This window comes from Zonotrichia albicollis, chromosome 10 (assembly GCF_047830755.1).
Source record: "Zonotrichia albicollis isolate bZonAlb1 chromosome 10, bZonAlb1.hap1, whole genome shotgun sequence".
NCBI lineage: Eukaryota > Metazoa > Chordata > Aves > Passeriformes > Passerellidae > Zonotrichia > Zonotrichia albicollis.
In genome coordinates, this window is record NC_133828.1 from 39,172,348 (window position 1) to 39,187,086 (window position 14,739).

Below are 14,739 nucleotides of genomic sequence, written 5' to 3' on the forward strand. Positions count from 1 at the left end.
CCCAGCAGCTCTTCCCTCTCCTCCTTTTGAAATGGTGAAGGGTTGTGGTGCTTGAGCAGAAGAGATTTTCAGGAGAGATGAAAAAGGAGCTGAAATAGGTCTGGGTGTTACTGGAGGCAGGCTTGGCTGGGATTCAGGATGCAACCTCAGCTCTTGAAGGTGCTTCAGGAGCATTTGAAACACACCCTCGAGGGGTTCTGGTGCTGCACTTGACTTCTTCTTGCTGGGAAGTGTGTCCTGTGTGAGTGGCACCACCCTCCAGATGTGCATGATGAGTTGCTGTTAATTAGCAGCAGCACCAGCATCCTCTGCTGTCAGGCAGCTGTGCTGGGCAGAGATACAAATGCACAGCCTGGTGGGCCTGGAAGCCAGAAAATCCAGTCTTATTCTGGCAAAATCCTCATAAATGCCTCTTAGATATACCTTCAAATGTATTTATTTAAAAGGCACCTTTCACGATGGGTGTGATTCCTGCACAGCAGAAAGGAGCCCTTGCTGAAAGGTTGGACCAGGTGATCCTTGAGGTCCTTCCCAACCTGATCTCCTAGGATTTTGTGACTTGGAATTGTGGCCCTCCCAATTGGTGGTGCAAGGTGTTATTTATGCAGTTCTTAGTAGTGAGAGTAAAATAGGAGGGGAGTGGGGATGGAGACCAAGTGATTTGTGCACATTATTCAGAGGCACTCCTGAGACACCATGAGGTGTGAGTGCTCCTGGACATGTGTTTTCCCTGCATTCCACAGACTAAAAATGGAGCTCTCTGGAACAAGTTATGGACTAATTGTATCCTGTGGTAATTTTCAGTGTGGGTTTCTCAGCCTGATCCCAGTCCCACATCACAAACACATGGCATGGGGAAGGCAGGGGGGCCATGCCCTGCACGTTTGTTTTTCCTTCCACAATCCATTGCTGCTGAGAAATTTTATCTCTCTGTTTTCCAGAAGTGGGTGGGCTGTGGCAGTGTCTGGGTTTTTGGCAGAGCAAAATAAATTGTGAACTTGGGTGTGAAAAGATGATGGTGAGAAGTGTCCCTGGAACCCCAGAATGATTTGATTTGCAAGGGACCTTAAAGCCCATCCCATTCCACCCCTGTTATGAGCAGGGACACCTTCCACCATCCCAGGCTGCTCCAAGCCCTGTCCAGCCTGGCCTGGAACATTTCCAAGGATGGAGCAGCCACATCTGGGCACCCTAAAATTCACTGATTCCATGTGGGCTTCCACTAAAAGAAAAACTCCCTTGTGCTTTTCCCTCCATATCATCACAATCTCACAGTTTTGGCTCATTTCCCATCCCAGCCACCTTTCTCTCTTCAAAAAAAAAGGCAAAACAAACAACAACAGCATTTTAGACATCTCCTGTTGATAATAACTTCCAAATGGAAGTCAGTGGCAGCTGGTTCTTCACACTTTAACCCTTCCTCTGCTGCCCTTCCAGGAAATAATTGATGACTGATTGGCCCATTAACCTTTTTTTCTTTAAAAAAAAAAAAAAAGTTTGACAGCCTGGACTTGTGTAATGAGGAGGGATTCCTGGTGAAATCAGGCTGATGGCTGAGTTGCTTGCCCCTGAGGATGCAAAATTAGCCCCGTGGGACCTCGTCTGCATAGAAACTGGACACAATTAGTGTAATATCCGGTGTTATTAATGTAGTTTGGAGTAATTGGGCAGGTTGATTTCGACAGGTTGATGGTGCTAAAATACTATTATAGTGGACCTTTCCATGAATAACTGTTAAACATGGAAAACTGTTTAATAAAATTTTGTGATTGGGCTCACAGGGATTTAAATAGCACAAGCTATAATTTGGCTGAAGAGTAAAAAGTGAACAACTTCATCCTCCTGCCTGGATTTTCCTGTTCCTGTGTGCTGTGCTTAAGGACATACAGGAACAGGTTTGTTCCTTGTCTTCTGAAGGAATTGCCCTGGGGTTGATGTGGAGCAGGCACTGCTGCTTTGTTTCACAGTTGAGCTTGGGGGGAAAAAATAAAATACTGGTGTGATTAAGCAGAAAAAATTAAGGAGGATGCCTTCAACCAGCACAGCTTTTTGGGAGTAAATCTGAAGCTTCAGTGGATATAGAATCATGGAATTATTAAGGTTAGAAAATACCTACAAGATCATCAAGTGCAGCAGTTAATCCAGCACTGCCATGTTCACCACTAATCCATGTCCCCAAGTGTCACATTTACAAATTTTTTTAAGACTCCAAACCTCCCTGGACAGTTCCAATCCCCGAGCACCCTTTCCATGGGAAATTCCTGCTGTGCCCACCCTGAGGCTGCCCTGGCCCAGCCTGAGGCCGTTCCCTCTGCTCCTGTCCCTGTTCCCTGGAGCACAGCCCGACCCCCCGGCTGTGCCCTCCTGTCAGGAGCTGTGCAGAGCCACAAGGGCCCCTGAGCCTCCTTTGCTCCAGGCTGAGCCCTGCCCAGCTCCCTCAGCCCCTCCTGGGGCTCCAGACCCTCCCCAGCTCTGTTTTCTTCTCTGGACCTCAAAATGTCCTTCCAGCCCCACCCGAAAAGGTGCAGCAGCTCACCTGGGCTTATTTCTCCTGGGCAAACCAGCTCCAAGTGTGTGATCAGCATCATTAAAGAGGAGATCAGAGGAGGTAGTGGTGCTGCAGAGACCTTAACTCCTGTGTTCTCCTCCTGTGTTGTGCACAGGGCTGAATGTGACTTCATTTTTTGTGGAGTAGTTCCTCTTGGATCTTCTTCAGGAAACCCTGAAAGCTCTGCTTGATAAACGAGGCTTTGGCCATGATTAATTCATGGCATTTTGGGTAATGTCTCTACCTGTTTGTCTGGAACAGTGTGCTGCTAAAGTGGAACACTTGTGCATCATTCATCTTTGAGCCAGGTGCATGACATGGAGCTGTGCCAGGGGAGGATTTAGGTTGGATTTTAAGAAAAGGTTCTTCCCCCAGAGGGTGCTGGCGCTGCCCAGGCTCCCCAGGGAATGGGCACAGTCCCAGGGCTGTCAGAGCTCCAGGAGGGTTTGGACACCACTCCCAGGGATGCACAGGGTGGGATTGTTGGGGGTCTCATCCTTCTGTGTCCCTTCCAACTCTGGACATTCCATGGTTTCTTTTCCCACTTACCCCATGCACCGTTTTCCAGTAAATTAACTGGACCTTCAGGTACCTCCCTGCACCTGCAAATGGCATTCAGACATTCAGCCATCCTTACAGCATGACATGGAGCTTATCCAAGAAAAGCCCATGTACCCAGCTTGGGAACACAGCTGCCAGCAGTGCTGTCCTTAACTCTGCTGCTGGATTTGTCCCTGATCCTTGCATGTTTATGGATGATGAGGGAACACAGTAGTGCCATGGCTCTGAATATATAATCAGTCATTATCAGACAAAATGTTCTTTCAGAATCTCGTTAGGGCTGATGTTCACCAGAATTTTGTGCTCTATTATTTTTTTTCCTTTCATGCTTCGTGCCAGCCTGCCCCAATTGCACTTTACTCTGTTTCAGATTCCTTGATATTTTTTTTTTAATTTGGCATTGGTGTCCCATGTGTAGGTGGGGTGTGTGTCCATTTATTTCAGTGCTGCTGGTATTTCCATGTGCTGCTCCTCTGGCCTGAATACTTGTCCTCCTCCTCCAGCAGCCCTAAGGATATTTCACTGACCCTCTCTCCTGGCTTCTCAGATCATTTTCTCATCTCCCATGTCAGATGTGGATGTTGAATAGGTTGAACTGATTTTAATCCTGTATTATAGTCCAGTAATTATTATTATTATTATCCTGGTATTTATGCTGTAGAGGAGAAAATGTCCACATCTGCTTTAATATATCTGTGCTTGTAAAAACTGCTTGAAAGAGGAGGGTAAATTGTTACATTTTCTGTATTGTCAGCTCTTTGTGGTCCATTCATCTTTTATTTTGTGGCACCCTTTGATTTTTACATTATGCAGCTTTTAGCACCTCAGGTTTAAATCTGAATGATGCTTGTTGGCCACTTTATGTTTGATTAAGGCACAGACTCGATTCCAAGCTCACAAACACAGGCACTGAGTATTTACCCAAACCACTGCTTTACCTGCACAGCATTTGGACACAAAAGAGTGGATCCTGGTTGTTTCCTGGTGCACTGTGCAGGGCAGGGCCCAGACCTGCACTTACAGGAATTGCACAATCCCAGAATAGTTTGGATTGGAAGGGACCTTCAAAATTATCCAGTGCCACCCCTGCCATGGTCAGGGACACCATCCACTGTCCCAGGTTGATCCAAACCCCATCTAAGCTGGCCTTGGGCACTGCCAGGGATCCAGGGGCAGCCACAGCTGCTCTGGGCACCTGTGCCAGGGCCTGAGCACCCTCACAGGGGAGAATTTCTCCCCAGTATCTCATCCAAATCTACCCTCCTTCAGCTTAAAACCATTGAGTAGCACAAGTTCTTACCAACCAAGATTCTTTTCACTGTCCTTAACTTAATCTTTTCTTCCTGTTGCATTTAGTTTTTTCTTTTTTGTTTTTTTTTTTTTTCCAGAGCAAGAAGAGAACTTTGAGTTTATCATTGTCTCTCTCACGGGCCAGACTTGGCACTTTGAAGCAACCACCTACGAAGAGAGGGATGCGTGGGTCCAAGCCATAGAGAGCCAGATCCTGGCCAGTTTACAGTCCTGTGAGAGCAGCAAGAACAAGGTATGGGGCACAGAGCAGTGCTGGCAATGAGCCATGGGTCAGGGGAGCATTAGGATGACAGCAAATTCTGGATTTTAAGCCCTTACCCCTTGAGCTGTGTGTGCTCCCCCCACAGCTGAGCAGGGTCAGAGCTCTCTGAGGGAGCAATGTGGCCTGGGAGGAGCAGCTTTCCCCCTTGGAGTGCTTTCCTTTGATGACAGAAGGAATCTGCTCACCTTTCCTGTCAAAACAAATGTTTAGAATCTGAGATGTCTTCAGCCAATGCTCATTTTGAGAGAAGTTGTGTGTCTTGAGGGCAGTTGTCTGTAAACACTTCAGAGGAGAGAGCAAGGTGCTGAGTGGTGATTGAGGGACAGAAATGGCCAATGATTGTTGATCATTTCAGTCCACAACTGTAGATCCTTTAATATTACCCACCTAACAGTTGTCTTTCATGATTTTATACTACAAGGGAGACTAATTTTTAAATGAATGCCTGCCTTCATTGCCCTGGTGTGACAGACTGGATCAAACACCAGTAATTACCATCATCATAACACAATTTACTTCCCATTTTGTGTTTAAAAATGGGTTTTTTCCAACATATATTCCTGAGATGGAGGAAAATCACAGCTTACAGGTTTCTTGCTTAGCATGGGTTCACACATTCTGAAATGAATGTGTTATTAAGAGCACAGAAGGGGAAGTTTGTACATTAACACCTACATAAAAAGATGAATACAAAAGGATAGAGAGTGGCTGGGCAACGTCTCGGAGAGGTTTTTCTCACTGGATTCCCAAAGCATGTCAGAAGAACTGGCTGGAACAGCAAAGAGCAGTTGGGTGGACAGGTTTAGCAGGTGTCCCATGGAAGTTGTGTCTCCAGGTGGACATCCACAAGTCCTACTTGGTGTCTTGGGTTGGAAAGACAGGTGTCTGCTCAGGAAGGCAGGAACCTGCCCTGAAATGGAAAATGTGAACCCCCTTCCCCCAAATTGTTGTAATTTTGAAATTAAGGGGCTCTCAGGCAAAGATATGGGAGCAGGGATAACAGTTCTTTATTAGGGAAGGAAAAAAAACCCAAACCAGAGCAGTAATACAAAACAACACTGACAGAGTGAGAATATGGCCTGACTCCCTGTGTGTCAGGTTGCTGGTAGCAGCCCCATTAAAGAGTGGCTGCAGTCCTCCTGCAGAGACAGGTGTGGTTCTGCTGGAGCAGGGATCCTGTAAAGGGTGGAGTTTTCCTCTGAAGATCCAGTGCTGGTGTAGATTGGTCTGGTCTTTCTCTGGGAATCCAGTGGGAAAGGTGCTGTGGTGTTCCAACTGTCAGATTATATCCAGGAAGGAATGCTTGGCTCCTCCCTGTGGGCGCAGCTTCTCCCAATGGGATGATGGAATTCTATCAATCATGCAGGGACACTCAATGGCCCACGAACACAAGATATTTCCCCAAGGGAGAACTGGTTTGTGGGAGAGATAAAGAAAACTGCCCCATTAAGAGCAGATAACTGCCCCAGCTCTAACAGATACAGAATAGAATTCACACCCCCAGGCACATCTTGCATTTCCAGCCTAGGACAGTTGGCCAGAGCCAATCTGCCTGCACATCAGGAGAGTCTCCCCCAGCAGAGGTCATGGGCAGGTCATCGTGGGGAGCATTTAAAGGGGAGCCACTGGCTGAAATCTGACCTTTGAATGATAAAAAGTTCCAGCCTCTTCTGCAAACCGTCCCTTAGTCTTCATTAGCACGAGCACACACATCAATGAAAGAAATTGATCTTGTAAAATAATATTCTTGTCTCATTTATCTCAAGAAGCAAGCCTACAGTGTGGCTGCTGCTCTTGGGAAGAGCAGGGTTCATTCCCAAGCTCCATTTCCCTCTGTCAGAATCCAGCTGGGGACCCCAAAATTCTGGGAGGTGCCACAGGAGCACTGTTCCTTGAGAGGCAAATCAAGACTTGAGGTTCCTTGACTGTATTAATTTGCCCTTGGTGTGAGCTGTGGGGTTGGCTGCTCGCTCAGCTGACAGTGGTGTCATTGGGGTTATTTTGGGTTCCTGCTGCTCACTGGTGTCTCTGGCTCCCCGCAGTCGCGCCTGACCAGCCAGAACGAGGCCATGGCCCTGCAGTCCATCAGGAACATCAGAGGCAACTCCCACTGCGTGGACTGCGAGGCACAGAGTGAGTACAGCCCCTGACTGCACCTCTGACCCCTTCCCCGTGGCCAGCAGGCCCTGGCAGCACCCAGCCCTGCCTCCCTGGGGGGATACCAGCTCTCTGCTTCTCTGCGTCTGCACTGAAGGCACTCGAGACAGTAATTGCTGTTCGGACTCAAGTGTAAATTATCTCTTATCAGTAAAAATCTCACAACCATGAGTTCAGCAGCTTTTCATCAGAAGGCACAAAATGGCCATCAATCTCCTGTTACAAGGTCTTTTGACGCTAAACTATTCAATTAGGAATTTACACCTAGATTTTCCCTTTTAACCCAATAACTGATCCCAAAGAGGTGCAATGCAGATTTTTCCACCCAATTACAAAATGCCACCCAAACCCATGGAGAAGGAGGAAGAAGAAACCCAGGATGACACCCTGTGCCCTCCATCTTGCTGCCATCCACAACACACTAAAAATCCCAAAAACCTCAATTTCTCACCAAGTCATACACCTACACTGCTTTCTACAATCTACTTCACATTTTTGTGGATAATAGTCTATCTAGTGTGTCTTCAGGAAACTTTCTCCATGAATGAGGGTCAAAGTCAGTGCTCCCCTGGGGGTCAGGGCACCCCAGAGCAGACACAGAAATATTCCCAGTGCCCTGGGTTTCCACAGCTCCCTGCTGTGGCATCCCCTCCCTTGTTTGCACTTCTCTGCTTCCTGAAGGATTTGCTTAACCAGACTTGTTTGAACTTAATTTATGCTCAATATCTGCCACATCAAGTGCATCCTGATTTTTCCCCCTCGTTGTTTCACGTTGAATGTCAGCATTTCTGTAGTTCCCTCCAAAGAAAAGGCAGAAAGTTTGCTGTCTTCCATTTCCCCCCTGTTTTGTGTGGTGAGAGCACACGTGCCATGGTAATATTTTCAAAGAGGTAGAGCTTGATTGCTGCTTTTTTGGTTTGGTTTTTCAGGCTTGCTTGTCAGAAGAAACCAAAGTCATTGCTCATTATATCTGGATACTAGAAAACTAACTGATTTTGGATTTTTTTTTTCTTCCCCTTTGTGTTTCTTTCCCCCCCTTTTTTTTTTATTTTTTGAAACATATGCTTAGTGTTCAGAAGAGTGTTCTCAGGAATACTTTGAGCTGTGCTTCACCTCACTAACCCCGACTGAGGCCATTATTCTGGTGCTCTTTAGTTCCAGGGGTTTGCAACAAAGCCACAGAAAGGAAGTTCTCCTGCTCTAAAGCAATTAGTTGTAGGAGCTAAAGGACTGAGAACTTGTGCATTTTTATTTCTTTGATATTTGGAAGTCAGAACTTTCCTTGCGATTTTGACACATGCTTAAAATGGAAAAATATTCGCTTACTTTTCTTCAGGTGTGATTTTTATTTTTAAAGATTGGCTGCTCGGGATTCTGACTCCTGGTCTCAGCCATTCTGACCCCCCCAGTGTAAAAAGAACATTTGTACACAAGTGCAAGTGCTTTTGCACCAATAATTTGGTCCCTGCTTTCACTCTAAGTGATCCAGCACGAGCTAAACCAGGGAAAAGCTTGGTTTGGGTGGTGTTTTAGCACCTGGAGCCCAAAGCAAGTCTTATTTATTGGTGTGCTTCCGTAGTGACCTGGCAGCCATTGAGATTTCCCCCAAAGCTTTGATGCAGCTGAGGAGGAAAAAGGCAGGAAGGGTGTGTGCTGTGGGTGAGGAGGGGGTCTGGGAGTGACCTGCATGGATATTTAGCTCATTCATGGATATTTAGCTCATTTGAAGTACTCACTGCTGCCTCTGAGCAGCCCATGGGTGGAGTGGTGCTGGGTCCTGCTCCGCTGGGGGTGGCATTTTCCTAGCCTTGATAACTAGATATTTATTTATAAAACACACAAATATATATTTTTTTTTTAATGGGAGGTTATATATCCATAAGATGCAATCCCTTCAGTGCAGACAGCTTTCACACCCAACATCCTTCTGATCCACCTCAGCCCTACCCACACTCCACACTCCTAGCCTTGCTAACTGCATATTTACATATAAAATATACAAATATATTTTATATATATATATATATATATATATATATATATATATATATATATATATATATATTTATATATTTATGGGAGGCTATATTATGTATCTGTAAGATGCAATCCCTTCAGTGCAGACAACTTCTACAACATCCTTTTGATCCACCCCAGCCCTGTCCAGAATCCACACTCCTAGCCTTGCTAACTAGATATTTATATATAAAATGCGCAATTATATTCTATTTTTATATATGTATTTATGGGAGGTTATATTATATATCTATAAGGTGCAATTTCTTCAGTGCAGACAACTTCCACACCCAAAACATCTTTCTGATCCACCTCAGCTCTACCCAGACTCTACACTGCTAGCCTTGCTAACTAGATACTTATTTATAAAATATACAAACATATTTATTTATTTATTTGATGTTATGTTATATATCCATAAGATGCAATCCCTTCAGTGCAGACAATTTCCACAACATCCTTCTGATCCACCTCAGCCCTACCCAGACTCCACACTCCTAGCCTTGCTAACTAGATATTTATATGTAAAATATACAATTATATTTATATATATATATATTTATGGGTGTTATATTGTATACTCATAAGATGCAATCCCTTCAGTGCAGACAATCTCCACAGCCCTTCTGATCCACCTCAGCCGTACCCAGACTGTCCCCAGGGCTGGTGTTTCTCTCCCCAGCCATGTGCATATCCCAGGATTTATGCAGACAGGATGGATGCTTCATCAAGAAAATGCTTGCACAAGAAAACAGCATATTTTTTTACCCTTTTTGGGTTTTTTTTCCCCCACCCAATCTGGTTCTCAGCCAGTTTGCTCATGGGTCAAGCTGACCCCGGTGCCGGGTGCCAGCAGCGGGGATGTGCCAGGAGCTCATTGCTGGGAGAGGGCAGAGTGGGACAGCCCATTCTGGCAACACTCTGTCATGTGGCTTTTATGGGGGATGATTTTGGAATGTCAGCTGGACCTGTTTGTATTCTCACTGGTGATTTATACCCTCTTTGACTCCTCTTGCTGTTTGACCTTCCTGATTTTAAGGCCGCTGTCGTTCCTTTGGAAAAATGTGAGATATTTCCAAAGCTGTGGATCTTAAAGTGTAAACACACACACAGAGGAAGTGAACCTCAGCCTGCTGCTTTTTCTGCAGGGCTTTGCTTTATTCCCTTGCCTCCCTTGCTGCCTGGCCTGGGCAGGTCCTTATCCCAGAGCATTTAACATGACAAACCCCAGCACTCCGTGGAAGCCCCACGTTGTTTGCATCTCCACAGAGCCAGATGTTTGGGGGCACAGGAGTGTGAGGTGTTGCCACCCCCTGATCTATTCAGGAGCCATCAATCTTCCACTTCAGAAGTCTCATTCTCCTTTTTTCTGGAGCTCTTTGCCTTTTGAGCACTTTGTTTCACCAGGGAATTTTGCCTTGTTGGATGTTGATCCAGCAGCTGTGTGCCACCGGCCCTTTGGCAGCCTCCAGCTAAAGTTATTCAGTATTCTCCTGCCAACATTCCCATCCCAGAGCAACAAAAGAGGCAAAATACTCTTTAGGAGCTGGAGTTTGCGCCCAGGAAATGATTTAATGTTTCAAAAAGAAGCTGGTGCTGCCTTTTCCCAAAGCAGCAGAATCCCGGTACTGACTCTGGAAAAGCCACCCAGGGTGATCCAGTAGTTCAGGCAAACCCAGCTGAATTCTGGATTTGGGCTCAGCAGAGGATAAATAGCAGTCACCTCTTCCAAGATGCCTGGGGAACATGGAACATCAGGTCTTTGCTGTTGTAGAAAACAACAGGGAGGGTTTAAAAACATGGATTCTCATCATGAGCTTTCCATTCCAGGAGTCTGATCACATACTCTGCTGTATTTTGTATTTGAAAGCCAAACACTGAGATAATAATTTGGACAATCTTGTCCTACCCATCACAAAATTCATTTTTTCATAAAGAATAGGATTAAAAAAAAGAATAGGAGAGTTGCAAACTTTTCTCCCCCTTCTGCAGCAGCTGGAGATGCCTTCACCCCTGCTTCTTCTTTCCCTGGCTCTTCTGCTCCTCCTTCCAGCAATTCCTGCTGCTCAGCCCAGGGATATCTCACAGCTGCTGACCTCAGGAAGGTTCAGCTTTTCATCAGAATCCAAAGGGATGAAGGAGACAGTGGGGAGGGGTTATTCCCCTGAGAGAACGTTCACCTCCAAGTGGTGAAGCTGATTGAGGTGAGAGTCAGAGTGGGGAAGAATTTTGAGGTGAGCGTTTTTGAGGCTATGAACAGCTGAAAATTGTAATCTGGATGTATTCAGTGGAGCTAAAAAGCTCATTATTTGTTTGACCAATTCTAAGTAAAGCACCTCTAGCTGCACTGAGTGGGCTTTTTCTTCCTTTTGCTGTCAAACCTTGATGGCCACGCCTGCCCCATGTTTGTGAACATCCTCCAATTCAGAGTTACTCTCACCACCAGCAGGAAAAGGGAGCTGGGTTTGTATCATCTTTAAAGTAAAAAAAAAAAAAAAAACAACCTTGAATAGTTACAGGTGGAAAGCTGTAACTTGTGGTGTGCATTGGTGATAACAATTTTTATTTCTGTAGCAAGTTCAGCCCTTGCCTTGCCTCGTTTGCCACTTTCCCACCCAGCTCTGTGTTGTCAGATTGTTGAAATTGAAAATAATATCTTGCTAGAATTTCATGGAACCTGCTGTTTGTTGTTTTTTTGGGGGACTCCTTCAATCATAGCAGTGCTGGCAACTGAGAGGCTCTTCCAACCCAAACCATTCTGTGTTTAAAGAATTTTTTCAGTACGAGATGCTCTACACGTGCATCAAGTAGAGAGGTGTTTGGGAGGGAGGTCAGGTCCTTAACTCCAGTTCTGTCAGAATAATTGGAATAATGTGAGTTGGTATTCCATTCTCCTGCTTCATTCCGAGTTCATGCCTCTTGGAGCTCATTGCACTTTGGATTTTTGTGAGGATAACCCTGGCCTTTGCAGGTCAGTTTGCAAATTTCAAATTCTTACTTGCTGTCTTCAAATTTATACCAACAAATTGAGATTTTGAGGGGTTTTTAGTGTGTTTCTGGTACACCACTGGTTCCCTCCCTGGCAAAACAACAGTGGGGGTATATGAAGAATTATGGAATTGAAAGAGTTTGTTGTGGTTGCTGTACCAAAAGCTTGGGAAGCATGGCAGGAGTTTTGTCTCACCTGATTTTTTGGAGATCTGAAATGTTGTATATTTATAATGTGGATATTAAATTATGTATAATGTAGGACTTGCTATGGACAGGAACTTTGAAACAAAAGATGTGCTTTTCTGCTCAAGTGGCATAACATAAGGGATTTTTCTTCTTGGTTGCATTTTTAGATTTCAATGGACTCATTGAAAAATGTCAGTCAATGCCTTCAGTGAAATGTGGGACTTCACAATTAAAATTATGAGCTTTCCTTTCCTATTTTTTGTCCAAACATGACATGGGAAAGAACCAGAAAATGTTTTGTTTCCACATATTTTGGCTGCCAGAAATAGCTTTTCAGTTGTGGGTTGCACAAAGTGGAGACAAGTCATTGGATGAATTTTTCACAGCAGAAGGGAACACTGGAAATTCATTTTCTGTCAGGTCCAAATTTTGCTTAGATAGGAACAAGAATTGCCTGCCCTGTTAATTAATCCCCATTTTCCTGCATGGCATTTGGGGTAGTTCTTTGGGATGCACAGAGTGAGGCACGAAAAAAAGATCTGACAGCAGGGGGTTAGGAAAAACCAACCAGAATTCCTTTCATGTAGTAGTCTTCAGTTGCATTTGTTAGGGTGAATGTTTGTTGGAGAGGAGGCAATCCATACAAATCTAGATTTGAATCACACAGGACAGTGGCAAAAGAGCTTTGAACCATGTTGGGAAATGGGATTTCCCATCCTGTGCCAGGTTTGTCCCAGTGCCACCCTGTGTGGGGTTGTTTTGGGTGGGTGCAATCCTTCTGGCTCATGCCCTGGGACCAGGCAATTCCAGGTGGGACATTTCCACCTTGGTGTTTATTATCTCCCTGGTGCTGGAGATGGAAGAAGAGTCAGATGGCAGAGCCACACATAGCTTGATGGAGTTAGCAGGAGATAATTGTTTCTAGGCTCTGGTTTTTTCTCTTTTTCCCCTTTCTGCTGACTATGAGCAGCTCTGGGTTCCCAGGGAGGGGCTTTTTTCACTGCTCCATCATCCTTTACCCACCCCCATGGTTATATTGCCTCTGTTTCTGCTTTCCCCTGTAACTCATTGGGGTTTTCTGGCTGGAGGTGGAGTGATGCATCCTTTGAGACACCACATCTCATTTTTCTGTACCCCTTGAATCGTTGGCATCCCCACTGACCCGGGACGACCTCCCAGCTGCTCTTTAGGACAAAACACCTGCAGAACCAAAACCTTCATGCACAACCACAGCTGGGAAGTCCTGTGGGATGTTCCCTTGTCCTAACTGCTGTGTCCTTGCCCTGCAGACCCCGACTGGGCCAGCCTCAACCTGGGAGCCCTCATCTGCATCGAATGCTCAGGTATCCACCGCAACCTCGGCACGCACCTGTCCCGCGTGCGCTCCCTGGACCTGGACGACTGGCCCATCGAGCTCATCAAGGTCATGTCAGCCATTGGCAACGAGCTGGCCAACAGCGTGTGGGAGGAGAACAGCCAAGGCCACGTGAAGCCTTCCCCAGACTCCACCAGGTGGGTCCGTGCTCGCCGCGCCTCGCCCGGCGCACAACGCCACCGCCGCCGCTTCGGAGTTCTCCCTTGTGGGAAAGTCATGGTTTATAACCTCACATTGTGTGTAACCTCTCCTTGTTTATAACCTCGCATTGTGTATAACCTCACATTGTTTACAGCCTCCCTGTGTGCCCAGGAAGAACGTGTGTCAAAGTGGGAGGTGGCAAAAGTTGAGTGACCTCGTTGCTTTCTCGCTCTTGTGAAAGTTCGCTCGGCAGCTCTGCAGTTTTGTGTTCAGTGGGAGATGGGAACCTCCCACCTGCTTCTTCCTCCATCCAAATTGTCCTGTCATGGGCTCCTTTGTCTCAGTGGGCCACCAAGTTCCTGCCTTTTGGCCTGTCAGTTTGTCATTAACAATGTTCCTTCAGAGTGTCAGGGGATTTGTACCTGGCTGTCAGGTCTTTGCTTCTGCTCAGGGCTGTTCCAAGTCCTGCTGGCCATGTGTGGTGTTTTCAGGGTCTCCCATGGCAGGAAGGAAAGATGAATTTGATTCTATGTTCTTAGAAGGCTGATTTATTATTTTATTATATTATATTGTATTAAATAATACTATACTAAACTATACTAAACGATACAGACAGAAGGCTTAACAAGATAATGAAAAATCTGTGACTCTCCAGAGTCCTGACACAGCCTGACAGTGATTGGTCATTAAGTTAAAACAATTCACCTGTTGGATAAACAATCTCCAACCACATTCCAAAGCAGCAAAACACAGGAGAAGCAAATGAGATAATTATTGTTTTCCTTTTCCTCTGAGGCTTCTCAGCTTCCCAGGACTGGGAAATCCTGGCGAAGGGATTTTTCCAGAAAATATGACGGTGACAGCCATGGACTTGTTGACTTTTTTTGTGTGTGATTTATGTGAAACCATGAGCTGCTGGGGGGGTGTCTCCTTTGAGAACAGCTCTTTACCTGTCTCTCATATCCCACACAGTGAAAATCTTCCTGTGAGGTGCTGTCCTACCTAAAACTGGGGGTTTTTATGCTGAATTAATCTGATCAGTATCAGAAACAAATGTTTTAAGAATACTTATTCCAGTTTTGGACCAGGTGGAAGGATCACTGTGCCTGGGCCAGCTCCTGCAGCAGAAGGCTGGGTTTGTGCTGTTGAGTGTAGAAAAGTCAACTGTTCCTTCTTGCATTATTTCGTTAG

The 14,739-nt window shown here is 45.6% G+C and overlaps 1 protein-coding gene across 16 annotated transcripts in view; it reads left to right on the forward strand.

Annotated features, from left to right (window-relative positions):
• AGAP1 (ArfGAP with GTPase domain, ankyrin repeat and PH domain 1) overlaps nucleotides 1-14,739 on the forward strand; it is a 332,749-nt gene that overhangs the window by 279,282 nt on the left and 38,728 nt on the right. For all 16 annotated transcript variants that reach the window (XM_074548902.1, XM_074548903.1, XM_074548906.1 and 13 more), the window contains 3 exons: nucleotides 4,498-4,652; nucleotides 6,725-6,815; nucleotides 13,322-13,544. In XM_074548902.1, coding sequence (XP_074405003.1) covers nucleotides 4,498-4,652; nucleotides 6,725-6,815; nucleotides 13,322-13,544 — 469 coding nt within the window. The remainder of the gene's footprint in view (nucleotides 1-4,497; nucleotides 4,653-6,724; nucleotides 6,816-13,321; nucleotides 13,545-14,739) is intronic.